We start from the raw sequence: 23,938 nt of genomic DNA, 5'->3' as shown, positions 1-23,938 counted from the left end.
CTTAAAAGGGAAAAATAAAGGGAATAGTGCTTTAGTTAAACCAATGAAAAAAGTCCATAAAGTTTTTCACTTAAGACTTTACATTTAAATAAAACAACTATTTTTAGTTGCAAGACATGAAAGAATTTCCCCATCAACCGCCTGATCAGCATGTGAGGTTGTTGAACATTTTGGTCACTGTCAGCTGCTCATAAGTTGTCCTAAAGTTCCAGTGAAAAATGTGTTTTTCACTTCAGTCAAAGCCTCTGGACAACAACAAATGAAAGAAACAGCTGAATGAAAACATCAACAGTCTCTTGTCTGTGTTTTCAGAGGCTGACAAGCATTCAAAGATCCGTTTAACTTAGCTCCAAGAGATAGAAGAGGAAGAGAAGGGAGAGGGACAGCAGAGATCTGGGCCAAGAAAGAGTGTATACATGCGTAAACAATGTTAATATTTTTTTTCTTCAGAGCTAGAATCACTTTGTCTGAATGTATTTGCAGGTCCTGCAGGGTCTGGATTACCTCCACACAAAGTGTAAAATCATCCACACAGACATCAAACCAGAGAACATCCTGATGTGTGTAGATGATGTCTTTGTTAGGCGTATGGCTATGGAGGCAACGGAATGGCAGAAAGCCGGAGCCCCGCCACCATCCGGATCAGCAGGTAGCAACACACACACTGACATATCATTTGGGAAATGTGTTTTATTACATACTCAATGCAAAGACTGGAACTTAGCTGAATGTTATAGTGCACATAAATTTCAAGTGTGGTATAACAAATGTACATCATGTGTTTATTTGTTAGCTTTTAAGGTGGTTGCAGGTGTATTTTCACCCTCTTTGCAGTTTTTATGCAAAGCTAAGCAGCTGTTGTTTTCATATAAACAGATGAAGGAGTACCACAATCCATTTACCTGAGTCAGCAAGAAGTTTAAAAGGCATTAAAAGAAAAAAGAAAAAGTTCTTAGAGTAGAATTTTATTGATTAGGATACTTATTATTACTTATTACCAAAGTATAATTAATTTTAGTTATAAAAGTAAATAATAGCAAATGTAAACTAAAGGTTTTCCAGCATGCAGTGAAGTTGGTTTTAGCCTCTTAATGACTAATTTATACATGATCTGATAGTACTGAGCCTAAAATGATCACTTGCAAAAAAATAAATAAATAAAAAGTTAGTTAGTAGATATTAATGTTAGTGCAGATGTCTGCTTTTTGTGTTTGACGGCCATTTTTCTTCAGTTGTTGTCAATTTTCTCACTTCACATACACATTTTGGGTTACCCATGTCTTTAAAGGGAGCTAAAAGAAATCTTAATGGTTTTAAATAGTGAATGCACTAAACCTGACAACTCAAATGTATTTTCAAAGCAGATGAAATGTTAAAGCTTTTGATTGCTGTTGTTTTTCTCTCCGTCTGTCAGTTAGCACAGCCCCCCAGCTCAAACCGGTGAGTACAACTGATGTGAGTATGAACCAAGAAAAACACACACAAACATATGCAATATACAAACAAAAGAGGAGAAAAAATATACATACATGAAGCATTTTCTCTAAAGTTTGAGCTTCCCAACAGCTAGAAAAGCAGGTACTGAATTCAATATTAGAAATCAGTTGAACATGTTCTTGTTTTTCTTGCTGTTTGATATTGGATTGTAATGTGATGATGCATGCTGCCACCTACTGAAAATGATTAATCGCTTCCAGAGAAACACAAAAGATGTGGCTAATACTCTTGTCATAAGCCAAAAACTTTTAGGCAGTGTCTTACCGTAAGTAGGCAGGGGTCAGAACACTCAGTTTGGAGAATCACAAGGTTTCCAGATTGGTGAGCTAAGTTAAAAGTCCTTCAGAAGAGGGCCCTGAAAGGGCGAATTTATCTCAATTTAAACCTCTTAAACTTCAACAACAGAGTCGTTTTCTTAACCATTTCAGACCCTGTCGTAGAGTGAATATCAACCAATGTGTGTGCATGTCTTGCTGTGTGTGGTTTTATTACATTTGTTTAACAAGTAGGACTTTGACTCTTTCTGGACTTTAATTTAAATGTTGCTTAATCCTGGTTTATGCATGGAAGAATGTGGTATTTCCTGCTTTGCCTTAGATAGTGTGCGTTAACTTTAAGTGTTGTAATTCTGGTAAAAGTCAAGTCACCTAACTTAAGAAGCTCACCCAAAAGAAAACTGTTTTTTCAATCTTAGTTTTTTTTAATCTTCCAGCATGATCATTATCACCAAATTTGCAAGAATGTACAGATTAATATACAGTGTGAAGTTAGTGAACTTTATATATAAATCATAATCCACCATCTTTCTATCCCCTCAATACCTCCTATTCTTTTATGTTTCTGACTCCTGTGTGACTCTCTTTCTCGGTTTTCTTCAATCCCAGATGGGAAAGATCTCCAAGAACAAGAAGAAGAAGTTGAAGAAGAAGCAGAAGAGGCAAGCTGAGCTGCTGGAAAGGCGGATGTTGGAGATTGAAGCCCTGGAGAGAGAAGCAGAGAAAAAGGAAGAGGGAGCCAAAGAAGGTGGGGACAAAAGTGCACCTGAAGACAACCCACCCTCTCCGCTTCAACTGCAGACTCCGCCACCGCCGCTGGGTCCCAGCATGGCTCTGGGAGAGAGCGATGATGATGACGATGATGAGGAGGATGGGGAAGATGAGGAGGAGGAGGGAGGAGGGAGAGAGAGGCCCGTCAGGTTGACCAATCATACATGTGAGTAATGCGTGAGTTTTTTGTTCTGTGCAGGGAGATGAAATATTTTATCACAATCAAGACATTTGTGAATAAATCTTGCTTGCTTTGAAAACTGAGTGAGAAGTGATCACTGTCTGCCTCAGAGATGTTTGTACATATTGACATCACACAGTTGTTGCAGATTTGTTAGCTGCACCACATCCCAAAGCTGCTGTTTCAGCCTGAGATCTGGTGACTGTGTAGGCCATTACAGTTCAGTGAACACAGTGAACTGTTCAAGAAAGCAGTTTGAGATGTTTTTAGCTTTGTGACATGGTGCATTATCCTGCTGGAAGTAGCCATCAGAAGATGGTACACTGTGGTCATAAAGGCATGGACATGGTCAGCAACAATACTCAGGTAGGCTGTGGTGTTTAAACCATGCTCAACTGGTAATAAGAGGCCCAAAGTATACCAAGAAAATATTCCTTAGACCATTACACCACAGCCACCAGCCTGAACTATTAATACAAGTCAGGTTGTATCCATGCTTTCATGTTGTTTATGACAAATTAGGACCCTAGCATCTGTTGCAGCTTAACTGGAGACTCATTATGCCAGACAATGTTTTTCCATCTTCTATTATCCAATTTTGGATATTCTGCGCGAGGTGTAACCTCAGTTTCCTGTTCTTTGCTGACAAATGTGGCTGTGTTTAGAGATGATACTCTGCATACCTTTGTTTTAACCATTGGTTATTTGAGTTACTGCTGCCTCTCTATCACCTCCAACCCGTCCTTTAACCTCTGGCACCAGTGAGGCATTTTGGTCCAGACAATTGTCGCTCATTAGATATTTTCTCTTTTTGGGATTACTCTCGGTAAACCAAAGCAATGGTTGTGTGAATGGTTGCCCATAGATAGATAGATAGATAGACAGACAGACACTTTATTAATCCTGTGAGGGAATATCTAAGTAATAACTAAATAATATCTAATATCTGAATAATACCCCACCGATGGGCCCTCTTCATCATCATTATTTCTTTGGTTGAAATTGTGCTTCAGAGGTTTGTGAAGAATACAGCCCAAAATCCTCAAACAATTCCAAGGTTGTAGTTTCTAAAGTTAATTGGTTTTCTGTCATCATGCAGGACCTTTTGAAGCTGTGTCAATAAGCCAAGTCTTTGCAATCAATTTGCTGCAGCTCTTGCTCACAGCTGTGTTTCAGACCTCTGAATCATCACCAGCATTGTTGATTCCCTCTGCCCTGCTGAAGTGAACTTAATTGCCATAAAAAGCTTAAAAATAAAAAATATTATCAGGGTTGCATAGTGAAGGCCACAGTTAGGTGTCAGCCTCAAAAAACATAGGTTGGCTGAGTTTCTTTGCAGCATTCTGATGGTATATTGTGAAGATTTATTAGTTTACTTCACTTCTTCAAATTTACCACCGTATGAAGGAAGTTTAAGCTTTTACATGTATCTATGTTGTCACAAGCCAGAAGGTTTTTTTTTTAATAGACCAGTGGTATTCATAGATCAGCATTATGATTGAAAATGTGAGTTTGCATGTGCAGGTGTATGCATTCCATCTATGAATGAAAAGGATGTGGATTTGCTCCAGCCACTCTGCCCACGCTTGTCCTGCTGTGTATGAAAAGCCAAGCTGATTCACAAAAAAAAAAAAAGGCACTTTGTATGTCTCCTTTCTTCATCCTCTCTCTCTTTCATCCTCATATTCTCTTTTTGCCTCCTTCTCTTTTTTCCTCTTCTCATGCTCTCTTTCTCTCTGCCTACGCTGTCTTTGACTGTGCTTACTGTATATCCCCTTCCCACCCACTTCCTGCCTTTACCATTTTTCCACTCCTCTCTTCACATTAGGTGCGGCGCCTCCCCAGGAACAGAATGAGGCACCTCACATCCCTGCTGATGACCTAGATGAGGAGGCGGAAGAAGAAGAAGAGGAATCTACACCTATCGCTGAAAAGGATGCCCCCATTCCTCCTACCTCAGAGGAGGGTAATGGAGAGTCAACACAGGCAAAGCTAGAGCAGGAGGAGGGGGAGGGGGAAGAAGAGGAGGAATTAAAAGGGGCAGAGGATGAAAATGTGGAGGAGGAGACGGCAGAAAAGGTTGTGGAGGAGGAGGAGGAGGAGGAGGAGGAAGACGGGGAAGAGGAGAATCAAGAGGCTGAGACAGAGGAGAATGAGACTGAGGAGCCAAAAGGGGAAAATAAAGCAGAGGAGGAGGAGGAGGCAGTGGTGGAAGAGGAAGCAGTGTTGGAAGAAGAGGGGGAGGAGGATGGGGAGGAAGAAGAGGAGGAAGATGAGGATGATGACACAACAGCAGACCTCCTCACAGACAGCACCTCTCCCATCAAACCCCACAACAATAAAACTAATTTGGCTAAAACCAATGGCCATGTTTTGTTGGGCTCTGAGGGACTCAGACAAAACCCTGGTACACCTCCACCTCCTTCACCCACCCCTGAGCCTCTCCTCTGCCCCCTGGTGGAGTCTGAGCTCAGCTACACAGACAGAGACATCTCTCTCAGCTCTGGATATGAGATGTATAACGGTGAACTGGCCGAACCAGGGCTGACTAACGGCTCAAGTGACCGGCATCAGGGAACAATGCCCCTTTTCCCTGACTTGCCCCTGGATCCTGAGCCGGGTAACCCAGTTTCAGTTGGAACGGCAGACATTGGAGCTGGACCTTCACCCAATAGCCCCCCTGCAGACCGTAGTCGCACTGTGTCATCCTCAAGCACAGGAGACACACCCAAAGGTGAGAGATGATTATACTGGATTCTGACAAAGTGCTTACTGGTTTGTTTTATCTCATGGTATGGTCAGGTGCAGACCATAAGGCTTACTGTTTCAGAGACACTCAAGCCATCTGGCCACAAAAAATAGCTCCTGGTCAAAGTTGCTCAGAGGTTTTACAGTCACTATTTCACACACACATACAGCAAGCCAACTTAAATATTCCACTATATCTCACACCTCAAAATCCACTGTAGTTAGAAGATAATTAACCCCATCCCTTCATGTATGTGTGCTTATAAAGTTTTGCTTCAGCAATATTGTGTAGCACTGTAGAGTATTGGAGTCACTAAAGATAAAAAGGAGGATTTCCCTTTAGGAATTAAGGTGTAATGTCATCAGTAAAGTCAAAGTGTTCAATTCTCATACAAGAACAAGGTTGAATAAGCTTCTGTTATCTCATAAATAAAGTTCAGGCGGGGAGATCATGTCAGCTAACATGTGTATGCTACATTCATGGGCCGTAGAAGTCAGTACGATTGTTGATGGCATCACCATATGGTGTCAGCTTATCTTGAGAATCCATATGCCATAGCAGACTGAGAGCTCTATTATGGTTATATCTACAGTACATCTCAAACACTGCATGCTGTCTGAGCTTCATGCCTTCGGGATCAAACAACTGTCTCACTGCCATTTCTGACTCAACATATAATCTTTATATTATAGAAGCAAGTGTGACTCTGATACCCTTTCATCTGTGCATTCCTTTCTTTCTGAGCTTGCTGTAATGTGGCAACATTTCACAAGTTTGTGTGGTTTCTTCTTCCAAGCACACAATTTTTGACCCAGTCTTTTTAAAGGTTGCTAAAAGAGAAATAATTTCTTTGTTACTTTAACCTCTTGTGATGTACAATGTCCCCAGTTTAGTTAAGCTAAAAGGTTTAAAGGCTTCCTGTAGGCAAATTAAAGGTATGTGTGGTAGTGCTGGTTTGATTTTAATCTCATTGATTCATGAAAATAAACACTGCCGGCTTTTAATCACACAGAGAAATTAAAATGAAGAAAATAAAGTTTCCTGCTGCATATCAATAAAACTGTCCTTCTTGTGGACATAATACACTGCAGCCTCTTTCTCCTCTTTCAGTGGCTGCTTTAATGCTTTTCTTTGACAAGCATGCAAGGAAATGCTACATTTTTTTGTCTTTCGTTCCTCCACATGTAATTGTGCCTGGTGTAGTTTGTATTTGTTTAATTTCAGGACGGTTATCCTCACCCATTCTCCTGCAGTGGCTCCCTCTGATGCAGGCTGCAGCCTTAAAGATATTAATGTTTTCTTAATACATGTTAAATTAAGTTTGCATCATTCCAACTAAGAAGTTGTTTCTCCTGTTTTTTAAGGATAAACAACATTTGTAAGTTTAAAAATCTTTAGATAAGCTCCTGTCTTTTATATAATTCCAGATACTGACAGTTTAATCCTGGTAAATTCAAGTGTCACATTGTACCATGTAGTTGGTCAATTCTTTTTGTACCTAATAAAGTATTAATAATACTCTATAATCACTCTATAATAAATGACCATATGAATAAAGTTTTTAAATATGTAAATTAAAAAATGATTTGTTGAAGAATTTTACAACTTGGAAGTATGAAATGTTACTTTATCATACTTAGTTTTATTGGAATGAATTGTTATTTAAACATGCACGTTATAAAAGGTCAAATTGGATTTAATTATGATCCTTCACTTTACTGTATTAACATTTTATTTCATTAACCATTAGTGTATTTATTTCTTATTAACAGTATTCATTCTTTACGTAGAATGCATTACAGCCTATGATATTAGATACTGTTTAACCTCAAAATCTAGTGTTAAAAAATGCATTTATACAAAAAATATTCTGTTCTTAAAGTGAAAACACTCCCTGTCAGTTCTTTTCATCTGCTTTAATCAGCTTACGTTTATATTGTCTAAACAATTATACTGGCTACTTGGCCAGAATATTTTAATCTAATACTAATGAGAATTTGAAAGAACAGGGTCAAGTTCTAATTTAAATTTTAAGCAAATTAACTGAGCAACATTGCTTAAAAATGAATAAATAATATCACAGTACTTTGATATCCTGTTTTCCAAATCTGCCATCTAAATCTCTTCCATAGTTCCAATTGATGATTCAGCATCAGTTACTCGTCCACCTCTAGGAGTCATCTTAGCATCATTCCCTTGAAAGTGCTGAATGTTGTTGTTATTAGAGTACATGTACTGTATTGCACAAGCTTTTCTTTTCTCCACTTTACACATATGCCAACTGTCCCATTTTGTCCGAACCCAGTCAGGGCCAGAGCTGCAGACCTCCTGATCAACCCACTGGACCCCCGCAACGCTGACTCCATCAGAGTAAAAATTGCTGACCTTGGAAATGCCTGCTGGGTGGTAAGTCACAATATATTTCTAATTACTCAGTTTGTTTGTTGTTTTCAGCATAAAATTAAAATCCACTGGTCAGTTTTCTTTTACCATTTTAATTGCATTTAGAGGATGAGAATAAGAGAAGGTTCATGTAAACAGAACAGTAAAAATGTTAAAAACTTCCACTAATGTGCAAACAAAAAGTCAATATTCTTGCTAGTGGTGAGTTTTTTTGTCTTGAAGAGTACTTGATAAGCTTTAGGGTAAATGAAAGTGGCTTTACAAATGCCATTTGACTTGGTAAAGATTACAATGACAGCTGTTTCCAGTCTGAGACCACAACCAAACTCACATGACTGGAGAACACCTCCACAAATATAATATCCCAGATATTCCCAAAGATTAAAATCATTTATGATGCAGAGCTGTCTTTATTTTCCTCTTGTGGATGTTTACCACAGTTCTTGTATTTTTACCTACCTGGAGTTTGTTTCCTGTTAGGACGACTACTTCTTCATCTGGATTACAGGCATCAACATTACTCCCATTGCTTTAAACCAGTTGACAGGAATGTGTCTGATTAACATAAAAAGGTTACATTAAGGTTACATTAGATTTGTTTTACTAGTGAATAGAACCCAAGCTAATGAGTTTTAGAACACACTACATACATCTAAGCAGAATTTACACATCAGTGGAAAAGGGGGAAAAATACAGTAAATACATTAATATAAGCTGCGTTGAAGGGTTCAGCTGTCTAACATTTATAGACTTAAATGTCAACATCAGACCACAGAGGCTAAAAGCCAACATCACCACCTCAGTAAGGATCAGACTTGACAGGTGAATACTTTCATGCTGGCAACAATATTTAACTCAAGTTAGGCAAAGACTGATGATTTATCGGAAAAATCTGTCTTAATCTCAAAATGGGTCACAGTCACGGCTAAGCTTGCTAATATTTTCTTTATATTTCTTCTGCTATGATGTTTATAATGCCTTTGTGGATGCGCCTTGTCTGGAGTCTAAACTTCCCCTTAAAATGTTCCCCTGATACAGGTAAACAGAGATTTTAACAAGTATTTTTTTTTTGCAAAGGCAAGTCAATGAGTGATTTTCCATTCAATGCTTACTATCTGTTCTGCTTAGAAAACTACATTATAATATCCAAGGAATTTAACCCTTTGATTCATAGTGTCCACTACAGTTGACACATATTTAAAGGCTGTTTTTAAATGTGTACATGGGTGTGGGTCGTACATTAGCAACTTCATTTGAAATTAGTGAGTCACCAATACACTGCCATGCATAAATAATAACTACTTTTGATATAGTATATATACATACACTGTAATTACCAAGTTTGCCTCAGTAATAAACAGGACAAGAAAATGATCCAGGTGTTTTTATAGAAAATGTATATTATATTAATATGACAAGATATTATTTTATAAATATTTTCATAGCTCAAATAGAAAAATCAATACACTGAGTAAAAGTTCAAATAAGATTAAAAAACAGAAAAACATCAATGTGCATGTCTGTAGAAGTAAAATATTTTATTTTAAAAAATGTGGTACTGTTTTGTAATAATTCATGCACCAGAGTGTTAAAATCTGAACTCACCCTTCATTTACCAGCATTTTGTGATTTGTAAGATCTTTAACTTAAACCGACAAATGCACTTTCCCTCTCCTCTGGATAATTTCAGATTTGTATATATGCTTTTAACATAACTTATCAAAGTGTTTTTAATGCGTACAAAAATCCACCTGGACCCACACAGAAATATTTAGTACTAATACTGCAGTTCACAGCATTTTTTTCCTGAATGTAGTGAGGAGTGTCAATATGCTGCACGATCACCAACTGTCCTACAGGCTTTAGACTTTTTCCTGCTTCAACACAACAAAATCAAAGTGCTGCACTGCTGTGGTGCTAAGTTTGTTGCTAGCATAGATGCTAACATTAACCTTTCAAATTACAGTGACTAACCTTCACGGGTGTTTAAAGATGGATGAAGGTGGGTGTGGTGGATACAGTGTCCTGCATTTTAATACCGCAGATGTTGCAGTTTGCTGCTCTTATATTTGTTCTTTTCATTAAGTTTTCAACACTTAAAAGTTACAGCGATGCTGTAGCAACAGATGTGTTCACCAGTGCTGCAACTGTATGTGCGGATGCATCTTTGTTTGTGTGATGTTACGTCAGTGTTACGTCTGAGGAAATGACAGCAGACACTAGATTAGACAGGAAGGAGATCGTAAAAAAACCTGATTAAAAATTAAAGATTGTTCATTAGTCTCAAAACGTGAGTCTGGCTCAAGTCTGTACTGTTTTGAGTGTGAGTCCAAATCAAGTCTCAAGTCACTGGAAAAAAGACATAAGTGTGACCTGAGTCCAAATCCCAGACTCAAGACTCTATCTTTGCATGTAAACTGAGTATAAATAAATAGTCCTTTTGGTGCATAATTAGTTTAATAACTGCATACATTTAATCTCAAAACAAAAGTGAATTTATAGTTTGTAAAGCTAGATTTTGTATTAAAATAATAGTTTCAAATTTAGAACCTGTCCGGGGAATTTAGTTACTCTGGGTCTCACAATTTGTCAGGTCCAGATATTTTAATGAGCACAAAGAAGGAAGAAGATGGAAGGAAAAAGCATATTGTAACTCACTCATACTGTGAACCAATCACTTTGTTGTTTTCAGTGGGGTCTCTGTGTGCTGGAGAAAGTTTTAGATAGCGGCTACTGAGCCAAATGCACAGGCAGGAGGTGCGCTGCAGAAACCAACACAAAGCAGAGAATCTGTGATCACACTAATTATGCAAAACCATGCAAACCAAATAAAAAAAATGTACATAAAGAAGACATAAAAATGGAAAAATCACTGTTGTTTCGTAGTGACAAATAAAGGATAAACTATCTTCATGATAGCGAGTTTATGTTTATTAAATGCACACACTAAGATTAACCTATAATCTTGTTTTTATTTCTCATTGGCAGCATAAGCACTTTACAGAAGATATCCAAACGAGACAGTACCGTTCCATTGAGGTTCTGATAGGAGCCGGTTACAGCACTCCTGCTGACATCTGGAGTACTGCTTGCATGGTGCTGAAAACAAATTCATACATACAGCACATAACACAGTAAACAGTTTTTTCTATTGCATGTTACTGATATTTTACCTCTATCAGGCATTTGAACTGGCCACAGGAGACTACCTGTTTGAGCCTCACTCCGGAGAGGACTACTCCCGCGATGAGGGTGAGTGTTTTTTTTTTATCTTTTATCTTCTGTTAAAGAACCATGCCTTAACAATGTACTTTAACACTAGACGATGAATAAATGATTAGTTGTTAGGGAAAATGTTCAAGTTAAAAGCAAAGTGTTTTACATGCTATAAATCAAGAGAAGTTTCTGTAATTGTTTATATGAAAATTTGAGGATCATTGATAAACTTATTAATAAAGATTAAAATGATTAGTATGATAATCATTCTTAAAAGTGGGAATTGTTTGCAGCAATGTATTCAAACAGTGGAGAAAAACTGAAACATGAAATGTCTGCTGTATTTTATTGTAAGTGGATTTAAATAAAAAGCCCAGAAATGGCCGTAGTTTAGCCCTCCTTCTCCCCAAATCCTCCTATCCACTGCCAGCTGTAAATCCTGACCTTTAATTCTGCTGCTATGCCTCCACTCATCTTCACTCCACTGCTCACAAAAACCCTCATACGGATAGCCAGAATGCTCACACAGTTCACGTTATTGTGTAAAATGTCCTTATGTCTGCACATACACATCAATTAGTAATCATTTTCTTGCAATACTCAGCACATTCTCAAACTGTACACCCTCATCCTCACTTCTTCCCTTGATCACTCCATTTCCACTGCTATTTGATCTCATTGGGTTATTTTTCTCGCTGTTTGTGACGCACAGTTAGCTGCATGTTTTATACAGTCAGTGTCAGTTTTATCCTGATTTATAGTGGGGTATCTTTGATCTCCCATCACTGAGGCCATATTAAGATTCCATTTAGTTCAGTTCTGAATCTGAGTACATTTTCACTTTTATTCCTCTCATTTCCTCACCTCTGCTTTGGAGGCATAGCATATTAACAGTTTTTTCTCCTTTATTCTCTGTGACTGTGTTTTTTCTCCTTCCTCTTCCCTCTCTTTTCATTCCCTCCCTCCATAATGTTCTACCCATTTCTACTTTCTTGCCCACAATCCACCTCTTTTTTTTATTGTTTTATTTCATTTAATCTTTGTTTGATTCATTACTCCCCATCATTTCTTTCCATCTTTATTTGTCAACCTTTTTGTCCCCTTCCACTTCTTTTTTTGGCATCCCCCCCCCCTCCTTTCCTGCCCTCATCCCTCTCTCCTCCATAGACCACATAGCCCACATCATAGAGCTGCTGGGTTGTATTCCGAGGCACTTTGCACTCTCTGGAAAATATTCCCGGGAGTTCTTCAACAGAAGAGGTAGTGCTGGCCAGAGAGCTGGTGGGACTGAGACACACAGATGTCTGAGAGGGACAAAAATGGACACAAGCAGACTATTAAAAGTGTACTAATTTGGTAAAAAAAAAAAAAAAATAATAATATATATATATATATATATATATAAATATATATATACATATATACATATATATATATATACATATATACATATATAGGATGATATGAAAAGTTAAAAAAGTTCTGAAAACTGAAAAACAAAGGTTGCATTTGTCTCTAGTCTGGCAGCGTGTCTGTGCCTTGAGGGCAGCAGTGTGTGTCAGTACCAAACAGCCAGTGTATGTGTGTGTTGATGTGTGTGCATGCTGTAACGCTGAACCGTGCCTGTTCCCTTTGTGATGCATGTGATGTTGGGCAGACCACATCGCTCTGATCATGGAGCTTCTTGGGAAGGTTCCACGCAAAGTGGTCGCTGCCGGGAAGTACAGCCGAGAGTTTTTCTCCAAGAAAGGTAAACGGCTCCATGGATAGTGGCTGGTTAGGAGTAGGTCTCATCCAGAGGGATAGGATCTTAGCAATGGTGACAAAAACCTCGATCGAGTAGTGTTGAGTTATTAAAGTTTACACACACTCCTATACATTAAGGGAATTTCAGGTAAGTTTTCATTTACAGCCAAAATTAACACAAACATTTTGTGCCTGAGTGATTAAAAATGTCAAACTGATATTGTCTTATGTTGATTTACTTAATATCTGTTCAATGTTAAGATTTTCTGTCTTCCATGATACCAAAAAAGAAATTGATTTCTGCTAAATTGAGTTGTCCAAACATATTTAACCTATATTTTAATTGAAAAATAGCTAAATTTGAAAAGTTTTACCCAATTATCAATCTGCACATACATCCCACATTCCTTCCAAGAAGCCGACCAGAGGCCAGTTTCAAGAACATTAGTTTATAATCAGTTCAACTGGAGGGATTCTGAGGCTATTTTGCTATGCTGTGTGATTGTTTTTTTCTTTTTCTAGAAGGAAACAACTGATGAATTTCTCGACAAACGTGTACTTTTATTCAGACAATCTAGATAGAACTCGCACCTTTTGGCCGGACAGTGTTCACCTCTATTGCTGCTCTATGCTAGTGGCCTGCCCTACAGTTAGCATTCATACTTGTTCAGTGTAGGTGTTGGAGATTTAACATGAGCCACTTGAGTTTTTATAGGAAATTAAGAAGAAAACAAAAGAGGCTTTCTAAAAACCTCTGGGAAATTAAACTTGCTAATGTTGCCTTTTATTTCTCAGCCTCTAGAAGAAATGTAAGCATGAAGTAAAAATACATTTGAAAGGTTACCCTTTGTCTTCTATTAAACTAATGACTTTGCCCCTTGTGTTTATCATTTAGTCAAAAATTGATCATGTGTCTTGAAAATGTTGATGTTAATGTTTATTCTGCCTTTCTATCAGACTACAGGGCAAATGTCTTCATGTGTTGCATCAGGTCAGAATGAGTAAACACAACCATGCTACTTAGACTCAAATTTAGCTAATTGTTTGTGCAGATACAGCTATCAAAAATAAAGGTCCCTAATGATGCTCTGTAGGTTGCACTTGCAGCCAACAATAGAGCATTTGGACATGCTCTGCTTGCAGCTGAGATATTTTAAAGCCAGCAGAGACATCTCTAGTGAAGAGATAACAATGGTGGAAAAAGTGAAGCAGCTGCTCGTGTGGAAACTAAGAAAGCAGCTTCATGCTGCATGGGTGGATCTGCTCCCTTACTGGTAGCTGTGCTTGTTTAGTGTGTGTCAACCAGCTGCAGATCTGAGCTGTTCCCAGAAAAGCCCTCCCTCCTGCAGAGAATAAAAGGAAAAATGATGGTTCTTTGGAATATTCTTGTTTGTTCAATTTTTTTTTTAATTATGTCCAAAAGAGGCAATTTAATAACAAAGTGTTTCATTTTTACATGTTGAGGTTATATTTGATTATTCAAGTGTGGTGGGCAGAGCTGAGCAAAAGTAGCAGCGTTATAGTTAAGTTATGTAATCGGTAGCTTAATCAGTTCCCAAACAATACATGCATCAGACTTCTCCATAGCGTGCCACACTCTTCTTTGGCTCTGCTCAGCTATGAGCTTGGTAAGTGTGTGGACCTGTGTCTGATACGCTGATAACCCCTGCATGCAATCATTTATTCACTTTTGAGTTTCACTTTTTCTCCCATCCTTTCTGCTTATATATTCTTCATAATGTGGCATGAGATCTGAATATTCTACCTTTGATGTTGTCTCTCTCCACAGCCTGAGCCTGCACTTGACATCTCAATGCTCACCCTTTTATCTCCTGATGCTCCGTTAATCCAGGCTGACTCTCTCTCTTTCTCTCGGGGCCTCTCCTGTCTGCCAAAAAGTCTTCAGCTGTACAGTGTTGGCATGCATTCATTGTCACCCTGTTTTCATAATGCAAAGTATTTTTTAAATTTAGATATATATCACCTTTAAACATATACACAATGTTTAAAAGAATTCAGACTAAAAGAATATAGTGGAAAGTAATGTCTCCATTTACACAAAACCACAGTAAAGTAAAACTAGAAAGGCTCATGTTGTCTCCAGAAATAACATTTGAGAACAATATCCTAATAAATTTCTCATCCTGCGGAGAAGAAATGGATTCCTCTCCCCCATCTTGTGCAGAGGAAAGCGGTTACCATGGCAGCCATGGTTTGAACTGGACTTTCATTCTTTTTTGCTCCCATCATTAATCAGTCTTAATCTTTCTTCTCTGTCAGATTTGTAGTAATAAACTTCTTCTTCTATCTCAATTACCTCTATCAGCAGCTGTCCATCTCTTGACCTCTGTTGTTGTGATTTTCAGCCAAAACTCTGCAGCTTTTCAGTCGGTCATTGCAGTACCTCACTGATTATCAAATCCTTCAACAAAAAGATGTGAAGTAATTAGTGAAATCAGCTGCTGTGTGGCTGGGGTGTGCATAATTATGACCGTTTCAGTCAAATACCAAATAAACGAAGTGTTTTTATTATTCTTCTAGTTGAATTTATCCTTGCTTTTATTTGTTTGATACCCAAATCATTAGAAGAAAATAAATTTGATTAAAATTGAAGCATCAACATTTTTTCTTTTCCCCCTGAAAAAAAAACAAAACAAAACACAAAGCTTTAAGTAAGCTTTAAATGTTTTTGTGGAAATGTCACTGCTGAATTGTCCAGATTTTAATGCTGCGAGCATCACAACTTGATTTCTATTTAAAGGTAAAATTATGCAATCAACATGATCAAGTCCTGCTAGAGTGAAGACACAAGGCTGGTTATGCACCATATTTTCCTGTGGTCAAGAAATCATCAAACAACAGTTTTTTATTCATAACTTCTGGCTTCCCATCCATTCCTAATCATGCTGTAAAACAGTGCTAGTGTCACATATATTCTTATCGTTTTACTTCTTAGATTTATTTATTGGCATTTGTTTTCTTCTTGCAATTTGTTGAGAGAGAAAAAACTTTTTTTGTGTTTTGCGTGGATCAGCTGTTTAACCCTTTCTGCTCTCTGTGCTTCTCTGCCGTCACTCACTCTGCTCTTTATTACCCCCTGCAGGTGAGCTGCGGCATATCACCAAGCTGAAGCCGTGGTCGCTGTTTGACGTGCTAGTGGAGAAGTATGGCTGGTCGCACGAAGACGCTGGACACTTCACTCACTTCCTTCTGCCCATGCTGGAGATGGTGCCTGAGAAGAGGGCCTCAGCCAGCGAATGCCTGAACCACCCCTGGCTCAACTCGTAGCCACAAACTCTGACTGGTCACCCCCTTCTCTTCTGCCCCCTCAACCATCAGCCCAAACATCACCTTCTGGTGGCAGCCTGCAGACCCACAATGTGGAGAAAAGCTGAAAACCAATAGATAAAGATGAGAAACTTCCCTCATGCCCCATCCCACTCATCCATTACATACTTACCTAACTAGGCTTAACTCCTGACTACACGTCCTTTCCCCAGAGGAATGTAAAGACCGGCTCACGGAGATGACATGGCAAAGCATATGCATCTATCCAAACATCTCCCAAAAAGAAATGATTTGAGGATAGATGTTTCCCACTTGATCAAAAGGAGAATACAGGCTCTATGCTATCTTTGTTTCTTCTACTGTCAGGATGTTGGCCGTTCTGCTGCATCTCTCTTTACAAATTACCACTTGTTTGGATTCAGCCACGAGGCGATTACAGCTGCTGATCTTCTCACTAACATGACAGGACAGTTAGCAAGCAGCCTTGTTGCACTGCTGACGGCCCACAGCTCCATCTTCCATGACCATAACTTAACGAGGGCCTCAAAGACAGATGAGTATGTCATTTTGTGTGAGAATGAGCGTTACGTGCCTGTGCTCATGATCTGCCTCCATAGATACTTCACTTTTCTTTCCAGCCCACTCTAACCCTGGAAGAAGCATCCACTTCGGACTTAAAGTTTACACCCTGATTTCTTCCAAGAATCCAATCCCAAAAAGCTTATCTCACCCCAAGTTACCCCCCCACTTCCCATGCTTTATGGTCCTGTGTGGGACCACCTAGAAGGACAACAGGGGGTGCATCCAACTAAAAGCTGCCATTCTAATAAACACAGACAGAAAAAGTGAGCAAATTAATAAGATAGAAATAAAAACACAATCAGTTTTTAACGTGGAGGAGGTCCTCTTGGTCTCTAAAGACTTGTCCTAAATTCATGGAGACTGATGGATCGGCATGAAGGAATATGACAGATGAACACTTGATGCTTTGCTTTATTTGTACATTTTGTTGGTTTCATGACATCTATTGGACTTTCTGTTTGGACATTTTGGTTCCCACTCTGAGGATCACTAATTTACAGTTTCCTTGTCAGCATTTTGACATTCTTACATCTTGATCCTCTGCCTTTATTCCTGACTTTCAATCCCAAAAATAATTCTATTCATTCCTACTGTGGCACGTTTACCAGATACGATTGGTACTGTTTCCCTTATTTGCCCTTTAGAGGAACCCTTTTATCCCTGAGCATCTCCAGAAAGGGGATGGTCACATGGAGGTTGCACTTGTCTTTGTAAATGTCCTTCAGGGATTTGAAACCTTTGTACATAGAACTGAGATTTGGCAACGCAAAAGTGACTGTGGACAACATTTCAACACACAAGCATCATTCCCAAAAAAGAAAAAAAACAAAACATAATAATCCGAGGCCATTGCTGGCAGAACGTGACTTCTTCTGGTATTGTTGGAGAGTGGGCCAGGCAGCCACATCAGGACCCTGGAGGAAATGCCTAAGACTGAACAGTGCCACCTGGTGGTTGGATGGGAGTACTGCATCCCCACACACCTCTGCTGCTCTCAGTGCCAACGCTCCAAGACGTTCCACTGGATCTCTCTACTTAATCTTTATTTCTCTCTCTGTCTCACACACACATCAAACTCAAATTATCACAATTAGTCCAGTTGCCTATTTTTCGCAATAAATAAAAGAAAAAAGATGACTATAAGTAAATGGTGAGATATTTTTAAAAACTATTTAATTCATTAAAAATATAGGAAATAAAAAAGAAAACAACTTTTCTCTGGTTGTTGTGACCGTGACAAAAAAATGTCTTATACTGAGGTGATTGTGTTTGTCTGTTAGAGATGTTTTTATTTCTTTTTTCATTGTTACCATTATTATTATTATTAATATTGAAAGTATTTTTTTCTACACAGCTGTCACCTCTCCCCTTCCTCCTTACTTGAACAGTGCTGCTCTGATTGGGCTGGGCTCTTGATGGTGATGAAAAAAAAAGTTTTGCAATAAAGGGTATGTGATGTTTTTTTTGTTTTGTTATTTTCTCCTTTTAATTTTTTTTCACCAAAACCTCCTGATCTCACTTGTTCAGCCATGCTGACTGTTCTTCCTGATGACATTGACAAACTCGCGTCTTGTCTGTTTTTCATTGACAGATTTAATAAAATTGTAAATGAATGGATGCCGTGCCCTTGATGTAATGGATTTTCTTCTTTTAAATGTACCCTCAAGGTTACAAAACTTGCAGTGAAAGAAAAGAAAACAAAGGATGGATTCCCTTTTATTGATGTCAATAACCAGTGTTCCCACTATGTCAGAGAGATAAAATACAATGATTAGCTGTCAAATGTAGTGCATGAAAACAAATGTTACAGCACACATTGTGATTCACACTAAAACCAACAAGGCTCCATTAGATATTACCTAAGAAGTAAACAATAAAGACATTAAAAGACATCCTGAGGTTAACGTTAGTCTCTAGAAGTAAAATACATTTTCAAAAGTATAAACTAGAGATTCTAGCTGGATTTTGTCTTTTAAATCACCTCAGTCATGGCCTCTGATTCATCTGCTCATGTTTCTGACTCATTTTCCAACACTCAATAAACTAAAAGAGGTGCTTATGTAAAGCACATAAACTCTATTATTCACTAGGCTTAAGTGAGTGAACTGGAGTTGATTTAAACGGCTGAAGTGTTCATACTTCAGCCAGACCATAGAATACAATACTCAAGAGTAAAACTGATTAAACACACAATGAGGTATTCGTGGCATCAATATTTCAGAAATGTGGAGTAAACGGTGATCCTGTGATCCATGCTGGAATATCGCATTGCAATCCTGAAGACAACTGGTTGTCATGGCATTAGGGAGACATACACATGAGCTGTATGCACACAGTACTTGTGAGTATAAATGCCTGTCAGTAGGCAATCATTTGTGTCTGTGTTTGTGTGTGTGTACATCAGAGCAATGAGGCACTGTTCTTAAGAAGCAGGGGTTTGGCCAAATCCAGGATGTCAAGATTGGGATCAAGTGACCTGCCCAGACCCTCCAGCACCATGATGGCAAACACAATGGAGGCAAAGTTACTCTCCAGCTTGACCTAGAAGAAAAAAGTAAAAATAAATAAATAAGAGAGCGAGAAAGAGAAGCAACTAAATCAATGAGAAATTTAATTCATCCAGGGAGCTAAAATGTACTGATTCTATTTAAAGCCTGACAGATGTGTCAGTATGACAACTTAATTTATGTATTTTTCATAAACATACAGACATCTACTGACAAATATCACACCAACATATTAAAAGTTATTTCTTGAATAAGACTTTACCTGCATATCATGACAAATATTTGAATTTCTCAGGTAAAATTTAGGTCTCAGGTCTTGAATTACTGCTGTTCATGACATTTCATCCCTAAAGCAGAAACTCTCTGGCTTCTTTTCTCTACTATTAGTGAACAACTACTTAGCACAACAGAAACAACAATGGCCCAGTCAGAACCAGCAGCTGTTATTAACTTCTACAATATGGAACCACAGATTCCCTTTTTCTTTACTGGTCATTGATCCAAAACCATTAGAAGGAAATTGTAGTCAGTTTTGAGTTTATATTTAGGCAAAACAAGGCAGGTTTATTTGTATAGCCTATTTAATGTACAAGACAACTCAAAGAGCTTTATATGAAACCTTAAAAACTACTTAGACAAATTTAACTTAAAATAAATGCAAGCTGGTGATACTTTTACCTTGTGCTAGATGAGTAGGCCAAAGACTCTGGAGAACAAGTTAGCTACTTGAATCTATAAACAAAAGGAACGCTTTGATAGTACACTTTTTGCCAATAATTCTAGGCATTACTTTTTAGTTAGAAGCTTTAATGGCAAAATTATCTATATAATAATTTAATAATCAATACCAACATTGGTGAATGGTGGATGATCTGGCAAAATTCGTTCCTTGAGTAGATCTGCCATGTTTTGCTCCAATGCCTTTCCATGATATCGTTTACAAAAGCAACATTCCTTTATTTTTCTTACAGCTGAGTTTGCCTTGGTGACCCAGTATTTTCTCCTCAGTGTAGATAAGGTGTGATTACAACCACTATGGCCAAGCTGTTTGTGACTGTGTTTGAGAATAAGGTTTGCCACATGTTGATCTTTAGAAAGAATGAGAGGATGCTTCATTTCTTCTGGCAAAGATCCCTTTGTCAACCAACCACCAACTCTCAAGAGGCTTTCTCTAGATATGGATCCAACCTGGAAATAGGACTTTGCCAGCTTACGGTGGTCTTTCCAGATAGCTAGCATAGAAATCTCTCTCCAAAGCTCTGTTGCTGACAATACTGAACAATAGCCAGTTCAGCTCCCAAAAGATCTTCTGAAGATAAGACTGCTTTCCCTTGACTTATCTTTGGCTCCATGATCATCTTGCTGTGGGCTTTGATTTCTAGGGGTACAAGCTTCTGGCATCCTTTTGACACAACTTCTTTGTAGAAGTGTCTTTTTCATCTTAAGGATCCATGCAACTACCACTTTAAGCTTCCTCCAATCAGAGTGGTAGTGTATTGACGGACTTATTGCATCAGGCAAGTCCTTCACAACAGCATTCACTATGGCTTCTCTCTTGAGTTCAGGGTTATCTGCTTCTATGGCGTTTTCCACCGTGTTAGTTGGCCAGTCACCTTCTGGTTTCTGTAGAAACTGGGGACCTTTAATCCACCTACGGTCATGAATGAAATCTTTCACTCTAAGTTTTACTACATTATGAGTAATCTTCAACCTTTTAAAAACGTTTCAAAAAGCAGATGAGGAACTCATAAATTAGGCAAGAGTTTAAGCATAGGCTTTCTGAGAAATTCTTTTTACATGCAAATGTTACACCCTGGTACCAGGTTGGATGATGTCAGCATTATTTAGGTATACTGTAGTTTCTTTAAGTCGTTGGCAGTGCTGCTCTGACTCGTTCAATCTAGGAGCCTGTTTTTTAAAGCAAGTGCTTTGCTGGAAAGTTTGCCTCCATCCAGTTCCATGAAAATGTTCTGGATTACCTCAAACGTGTAGCGGAGATCATCAGGGTAACTTAGGTTCAGGGCATATATCAGTCCAAACAGCATAGCGACAGCTAATGCTACATTGTCAAGATCCCTCAAAACCTTGATCCCCTCAAGGACAATGCCAATGTCCTCTGGTTCCTCATATGAAAAATGTTCTTTCACAACATAAATACCAATAACAGTGTCCTCAATGGCCTCGTCCATGGCTTTTCCATCCATGCCCTGTAGAAGAGACAAAACATGTGAATGAGAAGTGACTTGCTGGGTAATGAGAAGTGATAACACTTGTATTGAGAAATTCCCAGCAAACTTTAAATTATTCAATTTCCAACAAAAGCCAAGAAACATTTTAAGAAGAAAATGGCGGAAAATGAGAAAAGAGTCCCCTGTACACACCACATATTCTTGAACAAGGCTTTCAGGATCTTCACCCATACAGATACAGACCCCTTTAATGATGCACTCTCGTCCAACATCTACATCCTCACACTGAAAGGAAATAACTTGTTTTTAAGTAGACTCAAAGAACAAAGAAATAAACTTAACAGTCATAATTTATGGATGTTAGGGAGATCCACAACTCCACCTAGAAGATCAAGTGAATTTCTTTTAACCTCATTTTATACACAGGTCGAAGTCATAAAATAAGAGAAGAAAACTAAGAGAAATAAGAAAGAGAGAATAAGAGAAAAAAAGAGGAGTGGGCACAATGAAAAGTGAGCAGAAGTGAAAAGAGAGTGGAGAAAAGAAAGAAGAGAAAGATACACCAAATAACTACTTGTTACACATGTACAGAAACGTATCAGAGGACATCCTACAGCCACTGCAGGCAAACAAAGCTGACAACCAGGAGAACCAATTACAGACAAACAAGCTGAGGAAAATTTTAATCATGACAACCGCCAAGTTACAATTATCTATCTATATATATCTAATATATCTATATATCTAATATATATAATAAAAATAAGAAATAAAACCTGAGATCACATACAAATTATGTAGATGTGTGAAGAAACAAATAATGTGGCACAGCTCTTTTGGCATTTATACATTTAATTCAGTATAGTCAAGCATTCCCCGAATGCTACTTTATGTTTTTAACTTGAAGCATGTAAACACACAGCACATATTTTTTTTTTTATCTCCAGCTTCTTCTTTTTTCCTTGCCAACTCCAGTTATTCCTGTTACTATTTACCTGCTATCCTCACTAAACCAACTCCAGCTCAGCTGCTTTGTGGCGCCACTGTGCATCAGAAACGTCTTCTTGGCTTTATTCCAGCCATAGAGGAACATTATTTTTCTTTTTTCAGACACACATAGAACTTTCTGCTCACTGGTTGAACTTTGGCTGCTCCATTACTGTCAATTGGAGAATTGGTGAGTTTGACCAAAAGTGGCTTCACCATAATTTCCAGGTCTAAAAAGGGGTCTCTTAGCAACATAGTAGTGATAGTGATCTTTATTTTTTTGTAATAAAATGTAAAAAAATGTGATAAATAATACTGTTATCATGGATCATTGTTGATTTATAAACACTTCATTTAGTGGCTGAAATGTAAACCTTCTGGATGGGATAGAAATGCCTCGAAAACTTCCATAGATCAGATCAAGTTCAGGTCCACCAGATGCACTATCGCCACCTATCGTTAACCAAGTAATTGTGCTTTCTGGCGCCTTTTACAAGCATTAAAACAAACTCAATTAGATCTTGTTCAGTTATTTGATTAAAACATTTTCAGTCAACATAATAAAATGAAGCATCTGCATTATGTTTTCTAAATATGTAAAATAAACCTGATTAATTCATGTTCACAGAGAAAACATAAACTTATTGTGTAAAATAAATCAACTTTATTCTAGTAAATCCAAAGACCTGGTATTCCCTTGAGACTCTTCTTGGTTTTCTCTTTGCTGTTTTAAAGGTTTGTGTGTGTGTGTGTGTCCATACTTATTAATTACAGTTAATTAGTATCTGATACTCACATACATACTGGATACTCCAGTTAGAAGACTGAAAAAATATTGACCTCTTTCCTAAAAACCTTCAAAGCTTTCAATCAAACATATTCGTTAAAATTTTAGCGTTTAAAATCTATCAAACAAAAGTTCAAAAGAGAATGATCACCCTTCCTAAAACTGCAGTAAACACCAAATTATAGTTTCCTCTAGCGAGCAAAGACAACTTAAAGTTAACTCAATGCTGCAAGAAAGAAAAACATTGAAGAATGAATCACTGCTACTGATTGTAGGGTCTCTAAAAGCTTTTAGATTCTCTCCTGATGAGCAGGGTGGAGACTCATGTGCCTGAACATTTTTAGAAAGACAGAGAAACAGAAGGTACAGGACACATCTTGAATTAATAAGTCAACGCTGGTCAGTAAGCCACTTTTTAAACAACTTACTTAAACTTATTAAATTCAAAATACAACTTCCGTATTTAGAAACTTAAGACAAAAAATTTGTCTTTTATTTATCCTCACCTACCTGATGGTGTCCACTAACTCCAGTCAGCTTTCTTGCTTTCCTGGTCTCTAACCTGGCAGAAGATGTCCTGCAGGGCCCTGGGACTAGTTTATTTTACAGAATGTAGAAATGAAAGAAACTGACTGAATGACTGCAGCTGTTATTCCAGGAATACATCAGAGCTAACCAAGTTTATTTATATTACATTACAAAAGGCAAATGCACAGAGAGAAAAGCTAAATAAAAAGTGTGTTTTTTATCTTCATGCCTT

At 38.0% G+C, this 23,938-nt stretch overlaps 1 protein-coding gene across 6 annotated transcripts in view; it reads left to right on the top strand.

The window, feature by feature from the left end:
* Positions 1-18,325, top strand: part of srpk2 (SRSF protein kinase 2) — a 67,702-nt gene extending 49,377 nt beyond the window's left edge. For 3 of the 6 annotated variants that reach the window (XM_041997224.1, XM_041997225.1, XM_041997227.1), the window contains 9 exons: positions 484-649; positions 1,415-1,455; positions 2,382-2,709; positions 4,553-5,458; positions 7,779-7,879; positions 10,865-10,972; positions 11,059-11,128; positions 12,750-12,842; positions 15,942-18,325. In XM_041997224.1, coding sequence (XP_041853158.1) covers positions 484-649; positions 1,415-1,455; positions 2,382-2,709; positions 4,553-5,458; positions 7,779-7,879; positions 10,865-10,972; positions 11,059-11,128; positions 12,750-12,842; positions 15,942-16,126 — 1,998 coding nt within the window. In that variant the 3' untranslated portion in view covers positions 16,127-18,325. Of the gene's footprint in view, positions 1-483; positions 650-1,414; positions 1,456-2,381; positions 2,710-4,552; positions 5,459-7,778; positions 7,880-10,864; positions 10,973-11,058; positions 11,129-12,259; positions 12,353-12,749; positions 12,843-15,941 lie in introns of all 6 variants that reach the window. The other 3 variants (XM_041997226.1, XM_041997228.1, XM_041997222.1) reach the window with 3 other exon arrangements.
* The last annotated feature ends 5,613 nt before the right edge of the window (positions 18,326-23,938 follow it).

The sequence above is a fragment of the Melanotaenia boesemani genome, chromosome 10, assembly GCF_017639745.1.
Source record: "Melanotaenia boesemani isolate fMelBoe1 chromosome 10, fMelBoe1.pri, whole genome shotgun sequence".
Lineage (NCBI taxonomy): Eukaryota > Metazoa > Chordata > Actinopteri > Atheriniformes > Melanotaeniidae > Melanotaenia > Melanotaenia boesemani.
This window is presented reverse-complemented; position numbering and strand designations above follow the sequence as displayed.